Source organism: Anopheles darlingi, chromosome 3, assembly GCF_943734745.1.
Source record: "Anopheles darlingi chromosome 3, idAnoDarlMG_H_01, whole genome shotgun sequence".
NCBI classification, from domain to species: domain Eukaryota; kingdom Metazoa; phylum Arthropoda; class Insecta; order Diptera; family Culicidae; genus Anopheles; species Anopheles darlingi.
Genome location: NC_064875.1, coordinates 45,398,439 through 45,411,541, shown reverse-complemented (window position 1 = coordinate 45,411,541; position 13,103 = coordinate 45,398,439). Strand labels below are relative to the sequence as shown.

The 13,103-nt window shown below is 48.1% G+C and overlaps 1 protein-coding gene across 1 annotated transcript in view; it reads right to left on the bottom strand.

The window, feature by feature from the left end:
• Positions 1–5,683: 5,683 nt before the first annotated feature.
• The window catches only part of LOC125954591 (protein scabrous), a 48,560-nt gene continuing 41,140 nt past the window's right edge, over positions 5,684–13,103 (bottom strand). The window contains exon 4 of the mRNA XM_049685035.1: positions 5,684–7,654. Within this exon, the coding sequence (XP_049540992.1) occupies positions 6,722–7,654 (933 nt within the window). The 3' untranslated portion in view covers positions 5,684–6,721. The remainder of the gene's footprint in view (positions 7,655–13,103) is intronic.

The window sequence follows — 13,103 nt, the reverse complement described above, 5'->3', positions numbered from 1 at the left end:
GATGGCTGGCCGATGGATGGTCGATAAGGCGAAAGATTTATGAGTAGTGGAAGCGACAGATCACCATCGGCCTCTTCCATCACCATAATCGGTGTTTGCGTGTGTTCGCGGAAGAGTGTCGCACGCAGACAGAGAGAGAGAGAGAGAGGGACGAGCAGGATCCGGATGGGATCGGTGGGATCGATTTTTCCTCGTTTCCTGGGTCCACGGATCCGTGGTACACTTTTGGGTGTCTGGCTGGCTGGTTGGCCGGTATGGAGATGATACTAGGCGATACTGTAAACCGGAGTGCCCGGGGTATCGTTTGTTCTCGGTATAGCCTCGCTGGTCGCTGTTTGAATGCAAAAGTTTGATCATAAATGATGCGGTTCGGAAATGGGGAATGGTTGAAGTTTAGCGATTGATTGCATGGCGAGCTGGGGAGAAGGGGAAAGGGAAGGGGACAGTGTATATTCTCATGAATAAAACTTTTTGCGCACTTACTCACCTCGCCAGCGCTAGCCAAGTAAGTTGTAGCTGCGTGGATCGACGTGGAAATGGTGGCAATGCATCAAAATGGATTCATTTTGTTGCTGTGTTTTCCATAGGAAAAATGGTGTTTGAGGGTCAGTGTTGCCAATCGGGAAGCTTATGCAATGCTGAGAACAGAACATATATTCCGCTGCTTGTGGAATCATTCTTTTAAGAATTTTGTTTAAAGGGTGTGCATTTACTTTGATGGTCATTAAGATAGTTAACGTTGTTAGAAGGGTGTTTTTTAGGAAAGCTTTGGCATTAATTCTGGAGAGTCATGGCTATAGAAATCCCTGTTTTGGGATGTATTACGGTGCTCCTCGTCACATATATTTTTCGATAAATGGTGTATTTTTCAATTGGAAAGAACGCATCATAGCCGTATATTGTAACACGAATCCGGCGATGTGATGAATACGTTCTCTCTAACAATGAACATCAGTAAAAGTAAGAAGGATTTTTAGTGAGATTGCAACAACAGTCGCTTCTTTTAAACTGATCTTTTCAGCTTGTTGCTCTGCTTTATATATTTCTCAGCATAGCAACCAAAGTGAACTAAGATTCAACAATGATATACAACAGTCGCTGAATCGTGCACCGGGGATCGTGCTTAACCATTTTGCACATCCGTTTTTCTATTGTTTTGATCAATCGAAGTCAATAACCTTGTTGGAACCGCAACCAAATCAGTTCTGTTTCGCTCTAAAATCCCAAAACATCCAACTTGATAACCATTTCGTATATTTTTGTTTTAGAAGTAACAATTAAATTTAAACCGTTAGCTTCCTTAATACAATTCGTAAGCGAACAGTTACGAAACAAGTTTATTCGCTCTTATCGTTGGTCTTGCGTTCACATGATTGGAAGTCTGATTGGAAAGGAGCGATTCTATCGATTTCGTATCTCAAATACGATTTGATACGAATGCTTAACTTTAATCCTAATCCCTTTACATGATTGTTTTGCAAACATCCGGCATACCCGTCTCGGTCGTATTTGTTCAAAGAACCCATCTTGATTCTCCTTGATGTTGGATTAAGTCTACGACGCAACCACCCTTCCTACCCCATCTCCCCGTTGTTTCCTGTAAAAACAACCGCCACAAACTTCCAGCGAGCGTGCCCGATCAACAGAAGCACCCGACAAGCGACCGATTTGTCGGTCGGCGGGCACATCCAAGTGAGCGTAATTTTAAAAGCTTGCCTTCGAACCGGGTCTCCGGGAATCGGGCAACCGCGGGGGGCCCAATATGAAGCCATTGAAATTCGATACGATCCGTTGGCTGGCATTTCGGCGTTTGGCTGGCAAGGCTCTTAGTGTTTAATTCTTAATTTTATCGTAACGCCGCCCATCGTTACAGCAGTCGGCACAGCCGGGGAAAAAGAAGTGAAGGAAATAAAAAAAAATGCGATGGAATCCGCAGAAAACATTGAGAAACAACAAATAAGCGGAACTGCTCGGGACCGGTCGTCAATTGCGGACGTGCCTCGTGGGCGCACAATCGTCAACCGAGTTGTGCCGAGGCCGTCCGGCCGGCCGGCCGGCTGGCTGGCTGGCTTTCGCCCGAGCTGGAGCCGGAGAAACATCGAATTTTCAACAAATTAACGACCATTTTCGCAACCCAGCAACTACTTACCTCGGCCGGTGGTGTGCCAGAGGACAGGAGCCGGAGTCCTCAGCAGCCTTTCCTCGGGGACGGGGAGGAAGGTTAAGCTCCGAAGGCTCCGGTAGCCCAGCGTTCAGTATGCGGCTCAAGCAATGAAAAGCCTATTAAGTTTTCATTTCCGTTCGTCGAATTACGGACCCCCTGTCGGTGGTCCTCGGTGGGCTTCTCCAGGGTACTCCCCAAAGTGACATTTGCCAAGTCCCTTAACGGTGGGCTTTCTGCCATTCGCCATTGTGGCGTTTGTTGTTTGTCTCTTCAGCCCCGCTGGCAAAGAGGGGTTTTGGGGGTTGTTTTGCGGTGCTTTGGAGTCGGTCGCTTTGCTCGATAACGATAAGGGACGTGAGGCAGTGCGGCTCAATTTATCGGTATTAATGCGTTGTGACAAATTGGTTGGGAGTCGGTGTCGGTGTCATCTTCTTATTCCACTTTGTCCGTTCGGTTCCGCTCAGGAGATCAAAAATTCCGCCAAGCAAATGGCGTCTCAAAGTGGAAGGGAATCAATTTTGTGTACGAGAAAGAAGCGAAGTGTTGCTGCAAATCGACGTGGCTGTATCGACGAGGATAAGAGATCGAACTCGTCAGCATCGTAATATCGACGGAGAAGTCCATAAAGCCGTTTACTTTTTTTCAAATGATTCGAAATTCCATTTCAGTCAACAATGTAGAATTCCAAAGCAGGTGCCCCAGATGCTGTCGACGAAGGAAAGCTATTATGAATGACCGGCAAGAGAAGATGAACACGAAGGTTTGTTGTTGGCAGAAACAAACCCATTTTCTTCCAAGAGATCGAACTACCTTTTATCGTTCATAATATTGTTGCTTTTTACTGGAAATTTTGTTATTTGTGCATCGGTTGCCGGAATGATTCGGCATTATCGGAGGTTGAAAAATTCGTGACCAATATTTTAAAACAGATGGACCTGTACAGCTTTTTAGAACACAATGTGTGTTCATTGTGCATCTTGGAACAGTGCTTCAATTACTTCGAACCTGTTCGAGAATAATGATTGAATTTCACATTAAAACCCAGCATGTGCTCTATTCAGTAAACCAGCTCCACAAGACCGTAAACAAGCTCTTCAAATATCGTCTTCTTTCGACGATTTGAAAAGAATAACATTCTAAGAACATATCTTTCGAGAATATGTTAAAGGTAAGGGTTTTCTGAGTGAGCTTTAGAAAAGAGTTATTGGGACTACAATCCGTTTCACTTATCGTTTCAAGAAGAAGTGATCGCACAAATGTCGTGTCTTAAGTGTGATGTTAAATATTGCTATTTGTTGGAACGAAGCAACGACGGAGTGTAAGCGAGAAAAGACGCCAGGTTCAATATTCGATATTCGATGAATATTATTGCAAGTTTTCTAAAGAATTCTGGCCCACAAACTTACAATCCAAGTAGTTTACAGCTTCAATATGTCACCATTCTTTCGAATCGCTTCGTTGTGATGAAAATGTAAAGAATCTTTCGCAACGCAAAGTTTAGAAAAAGTTCGATAGCATTTTATTGTTACATTGTTTTGTTTCTTTTCCTTCTTAAAACAATATCCTCCTCCTCCTGACCACAGCAAACCATCCTCAACTCATTGTAACGTGTATCCGAGTCTGGATTTTCTGTTTTTTATGTGTGTGTCGCCACCGCACTTCGTGTACCATTTTCCTGCCTTACATTGATCCTATGATAGAGAGCTCTGCTGTCATCGGGGTATACCGTGCGCGAATTCAAGGTGTCCTCAAACGGGATCGGGATATGCCTTCATTTCTTTTTTTTATTAACTAAAACATTAAAACATTACTCATCGCGATTGACCATACAATAACAGCCACCATGGGATGCGTCGCGTCGCGCTAATCATTTTTGGTTTTGTTCTCTGTGTATGTGTACGTGTGTATGTGTGTTTCCTTTTGCTAATTTCGGGGAGGGCGGGAGGCCATTTTGAAACATTCACTCGCGCGCTAAAGGTGGGGCCGGCCGGGGAGAGCGGTATGACGATGGTGCGCTACATACTTAGCATTTACATACTACATTTGACTATGATGCGTCGGGTTTCGCCGGGCGGAATACAACCAATCCAATAAAGGATTACAACACGCGGGAGGGCATGCAATTCGCACACACACGCACTAAAAGGTAGGCATTATATACACAGTTTCTACCGCATCTTCCATCTCTGCTTAATCCTAAGCGTCTTCGCAATATATAACTTAAACTCATTTCTTCCTTATCGTCGTCGTCGTCTTTTTTTTCTGTTTATCTTATTCATGTTTGTGTTTTTCTTTTCAGCCCCCGGCGAGCATCGTGTCACCATGACGACGACGCTGAGACGTCCTTGTTTTTGAAATCTATCGACAAACAACTATCAGCGACCTGGCCAGACGGGGAAATTGTACATTTATGATCGAGGGGGCAAACGGGGAACGCAAAAGCGATCATCTCAATCCGATTCAGTGACAGAGGAGAGAGAGATGGGGAGGGAGAGAGAATGCTTGTGATTTTTTGGCTTAATGCTATCGAGGGCTTAATGGATTATAATGGAGGAGACGGGAAGCGTTTTTGGAGTCCTTTTCTGTATGGTATCTTGATGTACTCGTAGCGATGCTCACCCTGTTCCAGCTACTATACTCACGAACCTCAAAAGACTTCGACCTCAATTCTTAAGGTTGTCTGTTCTTATATACACTCACACCTCACGTCAGCTTTCTCTCGCTGTTGATGACGCAATTGATTGAAGGGGTGAAGACGTGTGGTTAACGTGAGCTCGCTGAACGGTTGATCATGACGCAATAGTGGGGCGAGGGGCGATAGCGAAGAAGCCGAAGTGTGGGTTAGTGAGGAGCTTAGTGTTATCTATATGTAACGATAAATTGTCCCAACATTGTCGCCAACCCACGGGTCATCCGGATGCTTGCAAGCTAATTTGATTCATTTGCTCGATTTAAGGCGTCCAAACGGGAGGGAAAGAGAGATACAGAGTGAAAGAAAGAGAGAGAGAGAGAGTGCGATTGTGTGAGTGGGGAAGGAGTAAAATCTTTGGTATCCTGTTGCCTGCTGGTATCACACCGAAGCCCGACTCGGAGCTTATGGGAGGCAAATTTGGGTCGAGATAAGACCAACGCACCAATCCAGCTGCTGCTGCTGGCACTATCCTTCCTGGATCCCGCGGGCCTCACAGCTCAGCAGCAGCTGCTATCGATGTCGTTTCGGCGGTGAGGCCGCGAGGCCCACCACAAAGGGACCGAAGAGAGAGAGAGAAACAATTTCATAAATCAAGCGACCGGAAAAAAACGGGTTTTGGATTACCGGACCAGCTCGGCTTGGGCCAACGAAACGAAACTATTATTCTAGCGGCCAACACGAGAACCTAGCCAACGAGCCTGCATGCCTGCCTGCCTGCCAGGCGTGAGTTATTGCGCCGGTGTGCCGGTGGCCACCGGCAGTATCCTTTACTAGTGGCAAAAAGACGATGTGCTGCGGTTTGGCTTTCAACACCTTTTTTTCTGTTGGCCGGACGGAGTTCCGGATCAGCAGAATGCCTCTTAGCGAAGTAGCATCTCAAAAAGGGGTGGGGTGGTGCAGTGAAAAACAGAGCAGAAAGAAGCTGGATCGATGATCGTAATGGCCGCGACAGACAGACAGAGAGGAAGATTGCGAAAAGGGGGCACCGACAGCGCTCTCGAGGTGCGAAAAATGGAGGAAAATGTAATAAATGAGCCCGCACGTCACTTGGCTGGCTCGGCAACTTTTAATGCTTTCCGAACCCAGGTTTCCGCCCGGCAGGTGGTCGACGCGGTGGGCCACGCGACCATTTTCCCGTTACTTTCTTCCTTACTCTCTTTTCTGCTCGTTCTTGCCTTCCTTATCCTTGTTGGAGTCTTCTGTGGTAATACTTTGCGTAACTTGGCGCCTGATGCTGTTGCTTTGAGAGAGAGAGAAGCAAATAGACTGAGGGAACTTTCGCGTTTCGCCTCAGGAAATGACCTAAAGCTCACTTCCGGTCGACCACCAAAAAACGAAAAAACGGAGTGTGGAAAACAATCTAAACATTTGGTTGGTGGCTGGAAGGAAGAGGAAGGGAGGAATGGCCCTCGGCTGTCAATCAAATCGATGTACAATGCCCTGCTACAGGGTAAGCCTAAACCGACCGACCGACCACGCTTTTGTGGTCTTCGCCTTCACCGGTTTGGAAGAACGAAAAAGGTTGCGGAAATCATTTTTGTTTTCCACCTTTTTTTGTTGTTGTTGTCTAAATAAACGTTCTAGCGAAGGATGGAAAATGTAATGCAAAACCGTTTGGCTCGATAGCAAAGAGAAAGAGAGAGAGAGAGAGCGCGCGAATCCCGTCAGCTTCTTCACTTCGGTTGACGTTGATGAATGCCACGCAAATGACGTCCAGGCCACCAACTTTCGGCCAATCAGCGAAGTAATCCGAGGGTCCTCCGTCTCAATCACGCCATCCGGAGTCCCGTGGGGGCCAGGGGGAATGAGGACAATCAATTAGATTGTGACGCAGTGACGGGGTGAGACAGGTGAGACCGGTGGACTTAGGCCATCATTAAGGGTCGAACCGTGGTATCGTCGTGGTGTTGTTGGTTCCGTCGGACACTCCGGACCCCGGTCGTACCCGGGATGGCCGTCGTCGTGACCCCGCTGGTCGTCGTCCTCGCCGTCGTCGTCGTTGTGGTGGTGGTTGTTGTCTCAATCGGACCACAATCCGGTCGACGGGCAATCATCATGTGGCTCGATTTGACCGCGATCCATTCGTTGCGTGACGCATCGAACCAGGTAAGCCCGAGGTTGTACCGACCGTTCAGGTTGGCGTGCTGGCAGTGCGAGAACCACCAACCGCCCTCGTAGTTCCCGGCACAGTGCGTATTCGAGATGTCCCGGTCGACGTCGATGGCGGAGAATTGCATCCGGTTCTGGTACTCGAACGCATCCGAGGCGTTACCACTGTAACCGCCGAGCTCGAGCCGGAAGCCGGCCTGGCGCGAACCGATGCGGAAGGTCGCGTAGTCCGCATGCCAGTGGTTGTCGTAGATGTCCTGCATGATGATGCGCAACCGGGAGCAATTGTCCTGCGTCAGATGGTGCAGCGGTTCGTTGCCGATCCAGAACTCGCCGGCCGGTGTACCGAAGCCCTGGGCGTACTCTTCCCACGAGCGGTTGAAATCGACCGAACCGTCCTGACGTCGTTGTACCGTCGTCCACTCGCCGAAGCACTGCGTCATCATCGGATGGTGCTGTTCGGCCGGTGCGATCAGGTAGAGGCCACCGTCACCGGCCTGATCCGATTGGCCGGCACCGCGTAGCTGCTCGATCTGGCTGCAGTCCCGCGGCAGTTTGTTGAGGATCGATTCGTACTCCGCCTCGACCGTTTCCAGCTGCTGCACCAGCTTCGTGGTGCGTTCCAGCTCGGTCAGATGGTGGGCCGGTCCGGTACCGTTGCCTTCGGTGGGTTTCGAGTCTGCCTCAAGCTGGGAGGAAACGGGAAGAGAGACAAATATGAGGTTAATATAAAAGCAGAAATGTAAGGAGTCGTCGTCAGATCAAAAGTGATTGAGTCCTGAGGTGGCGCATCATTGGCAGCACGGTTTGTTCCGGGTCTGAGAGTGACCATCAACGCTGGTTCCAATTACTTCACTTCGAAGAAAACTGCCAGTAACGGTGGCCTGTATGTAAACACATCATACCATACGAGCATTGGTTTGGTGGTTGGAAAAAGAGCTTTTCGGTTGCGAACGGGTACAGATGCACCGTTTCCGAGATCGAAACCGGTTAAAATGGATGCTTATTGTGTTCCCCTTGGCCATCTTGATAGTGATATAAAGATAGAGAAGAAGTAGAACCAAGTTGACCTGGAAAGGAGTACGAAGTCGAAGAATGGTCGTGGATGGAATTGATTGGTAGATTCATCAAACCAGACGCCGCGTTCTTGCAATCTTGGCTTTTACTCGGAATCAATGCATGCCAGATATCGATGATACGATATAAAACGATTCCTGCATTCCTAGACCTCTATGGAGCAAGTCAAGGCACTCGTTCAATTCCTCGAGCTATCATCAGCATTCAACACATTCTTTAGAAATGTGTACGAGTTAAGCAATCTGCTTCACTTTCCGTTTTTCCTTTTAATTAAATTTTCCATTCACTTGATCCTCATACAATCAGTAAATTTAAATTGGGGTTTTGTGACAATCTATTTATGGAGCGTTCGGTTTAGCCGAACATTCTTCAAGTCAACGCTCAACACTGTCTATCGAAAACGTCACCTTTTTACGAGTAACGAAGTAAAGAGATTTAATTAATAAGAAGAAAAGTTGTTGTGAGATGCCATTCTACCAGTGCAGTTCCTCTGCCATTCGTGCCCAGTGCCCGGAACAGTAGTCAAGCACGTCGATCAAACGATTGGAAAGTGCTTTGCCGGGAACTTCCAACTGCATTATATACGAGCTAAGAGCAGATACGAGATATCAGCGCAACAACGAGAATGAGCAACAACGAGCTGTACCTCTAAGAAAAGGCTACTTGTATTGACGTGCACTGCAACGTTTCCTTAAAGATGACAGAGTTGCCGTCCATCGTAGACAGCTGTGAGCTATTTCGTTGCCATTCATGCGAGAGTTTGCGTGTCCTTCAACCCACTAGGGGTTCGACATTTCCAGGGATAGCTTCGGATAGAGCTTTGCACATTAGCGATAATGCAATTCACCGCATTTCGCACGCCAGTCAAACATCAATTCCACCCATCATTTTCATCCTTTCGGTTCGTTCCAGACAAAAAACATCACTGCTGCTGCTTCCCCACTCATTGGCATTCAATGAAGCATAACTCACGAGCACAAGGTAGACGACATTTTGAGGGAAGAAAACGGACCTACCATCGGTCCTAACCGAGCGGTAACATTATGCTTACACTTCATAATCCATGCTTAGCATTCATCGGGGTTCACCACCAACCCTTATCGTCTGACACACACACTCAGAGACACCGAGGCTTCGGTTGCACTTCAGTTTCAACAGCAACAGCAGCAGCCATGATCGGAGCTGCTCCGGACCTGTCGCTGTGAGCCGGCCCCACATCTCATTACTACTAGCACAAACACAAGCCACGTGGGAGTCCTGGGCATCGGACACTAGCCACTCCAGGGATTGGCAACAAAAAGGATAAAAGGAGGATTCACGACCAACCGACCAACTGACGGACCGGGTACTTCATGATGATGCCCAAGTGCCCGTGTACCGTGTGTGTGTGTGAAGCTAGTAGTCAATGCCGAGTGCCTCTTCATCCGCCACTTTTGTTGGCCAGCTAGGCTGTAGGCCCCGGGGCCACTTGTGAGCCACATCATAAGGGTGGACTACAGTGCGCTGGTGTACGGCCGTTGGCAACAGTCAACCCTCGGTTGGTTCTTCGTTCGATGTCCGTTCACCCAGGTCTCCCAGGTGCTGCTGCATTGCTGCGACCGGGGTTTGGGGGACCGAACATTTCCCGTTTTCGACAATCGATGCATAGAACAAGACCTCGTGTGCTACTCCCACCTCCCAAGGGACCAGGACGATGCATTTGCATCATAAATCGATGCGGCAATGTGGCAGAAGTGATGAAGTGTCCGTGTGGGGTGGTGCATTGGAGGATAGATGCACTCGACAGGTTTCGCGCTCCTGTCACTACCCTTTCGGCCAAGGGACGGCAAGCGGGGTTGCGGCCCCGCTACGCCCTACGTTGCTCGTTCGCTTGAGCTGTCGGAACCGATTTTCGGCTTCATTTTCACACGCACGCACGCACGCACTCACACTGCAGCGCAGAATGCAACATTCACTTGCTCCGGCTGGCAGCTAGCAAAAGCAAAAGGGGGGGAAATTTGTATCGAATATTTCCATTAGTTCCACCAGAGCGACCGTGCCTGTGTTGTGGTAGACAGTGGTAGCATCCAAGAATCCGGGACAGGGACCGACATGCAAGGCTTGATATGGAATTTGGTTATTCGCGAATGAAACGATCCAACCCCCTTTGCTAAATAGAAAACACCTCACACACTCACACACGAAGGGCCGTCCGTCCGGGCACACATTCTGTTCATTTCATTGCAGGTATCGGGACGTATAAATTGGCCAGCGGACAACCGTTCGCATCCCCGGCATTTGGCAGATTGAAGTGCTGCTTTAAGCCAATTCATCACAATTTGCAGCCAGCGAGCCCCGTTGGGCTGTCAATCCCACGTTCGCTGCTCTTCATCGAGGGATGCGACGTTAATTAGAACCCAATATGGTTGTCCCGAACACTGGCACCCCCGGCTCCCGGCCCTCTGACTCCACGTTGATCGATGATTCCAATCGGGAGGGGGTGGGAAATTGTGTAACGTTCCATCGCGTACACCGCGGCCACCGATGGCCTTGGAGTGGACCGTTGTTGGCTGTCAAATGAACGAAATTGCGACATGCTACAATGGCAATGGGCCACACGCTGGCTGGCGTTGGCATTCGTGCCGCGAGCCTTCTCACTATGCAGTATGCAACGTGGGATGCAAAGGCGGGCTCTTTCATCTGAACGCTTCGTACCGGTGGATTCGTACTTATTGGTACGATGCTGGGCTGCTAATCTCGTGCTTGTCCTCCGCTCCGTTGGTCCGCGAGGGGTCCGCTAATTCGTGGTTGCTGTTGAGTGAATTTTAGATGCGCCTTCGTTGCGTTCGTCCGTTCTGACAGGAAGGACGGTCACCATCGCGCGTGCACACCATTTTGTGTGCGTATCGAACGGTTCGAAACCGCACCTGTTTGAGCCACCTCATTCCAATGGCGGCGATGGTGATGAATCGAGAGAGAGAGCACCACAGCAGTGGTCTAACGATGTAGTACAGGTACAGATATCATATTATCGAATGGTATAAGGTATAGGACGATGGCTGCATCGCACTACAATTCCTGGCGTGTAGTGTGGAGCTTTGAAAAGGTAATTAACCTTTAATAGATTACAGAGCAGGGTAGTCATAGTCAGAGATAACACAACTATTCCGATGCTCAATCGGTTGTTCACAAACAAGCAGTAGGTTCAGTGCTGTTGGAAGACTCTAACAGTAACACATCGTTTAATAAGTCCCGGGACTAGTGCAGATGCGGCGCTAATAATACGATTTTTATACCCAGGATCAGAAGCATCAACCTTCCGATAAGATGTATCAAAATTTGATGTAATTCGAACTATAACCTAGAAAGTTATAGTTGTTAAAGTGACGTTACTTTTGCAATTTTGAAAAAATCATTTTCGTGTGTTGATAAAACATTGTTTTCCTGTAAAACGTTTTTGAAAAACGTTTTTCCAGGACTCTCCTCTTTCCAAAAATCAACTATTTGTCGGTGGTATGGCCTGGCTTCAAACGCGGCCGATGATGCGGAACGTTCGGGTCGGCCAAATGAGGCAGTAACTCCCAAAAACTCCATAAAGTACTGGAAAGATAGCTAAGAGCTAAATTAAGATAGCTAGGAGAATGAACTTACTAACTGTTCATTTACTATTTTTGACCAAAGATTGCTTATGAAAATGGTTTTTTTTCTCAATGGCTGCCGCATTTGCTCAAAATGGAAGAAAAATGGTTAGTTTTAGTAAGAAAATTACTTAGAGAAACATTTTTGAAACAAAATTTTGAAAGAGCAACTTAAAGAAACTTATGTTGATGAATTCTAACGAATTTTGCTGATAAAATGTTGTCTATAAGGACTTTATATTCTGATCCATAGTTCTCTAGTACCCGGATTCGCCTTCGCGCATCGCGCAAGTCCCGAAATATCCAGTCCAAAAATCCAATTGTTTGCTTTCCATTTTTGTCGTATCCCCTTTGCTGACAAACCATTGATCGTGTTACGCCCCCCACCGTTCCATGCGGGCTCTAAAGCGGCTCGGAAAGGGTCAAGCGAGCAAATCCCAAAACAAATAATTGGAACCACTCCTTGGAAACAAACCGTGCCACGGAGTAGATTACATCTTCAGCAAATAGTTCCGTTCCGGAGCATTGGACCATATATCAACGAACCATCTTGTTTCGGTATCATCTCAGTGCCCTTCCCCCAACTCTATTCTGCCTCTCAGCAGCAATTCCGTATCTTATGACAAACCAGTAAAGCCACTCGCTGCTGCTCGCTGTCCGGCTTAGTCGATTCTATACAGCTAGCGCTTTATGCGCGGTGCTCAAGCATACGAACGAGTAAAACCTTCCCTTCCACAAACAAAGCCCACATAACATTAGCCCATAACTCCATCGTGACTTGCCATCGTCGGCATACACCATGAACCGACCGACCGTCCGTGACCGAATGTTCCGGCAATCCGCGTAGATGAGGTTGCTGCATGAGCGCGAAAATGATCGCGTAAAAGTGACACCATTCACCGGGGATATCGTGCATCTTGTGTGTGTGTGAATGTGTGTGTGCGCGTGGCATCATAAATTCCGGCACCGGCTCGGCGAAATTCGCATAAAACAAAGCATACCTCCCCCCGAGAGAGAGAGAGAGAGGGCGCCCGGATGCATCTTGCAATAAATTTCCTTTTCGTTCGGTTTATTTATTTTCCGCTTACAATCCCGCGAGGATTCACGATTCGCGGACGTACGAGAGGAGCTTTACGCGACAGGAAGGTGGCTAAAGGCAAGTGACATCGTCCTCGTCGTCGTCGTCGTGGTCGAGTGCAGCTCAAGCAGCTCGTCGCTCGTTTCTGTCTTCATTTATTTCCGAATTTCCGGTCTCGCGGGTGCCAGACAAATGCTCCAACGCTGCGCTGGGATCGTACGCTTCGCGGTGTCGCGTCGTCTTTGGTGCAGACACCAAGTTTTAGCATCAACCAAGCTTGCTGCTGGTGCTGCTGCTTGTGAATCCGAAAACAAACGACCACGACGGGATCAAAGTTTGTGTAGCCAGAGGGGAACCGAGAGGCCG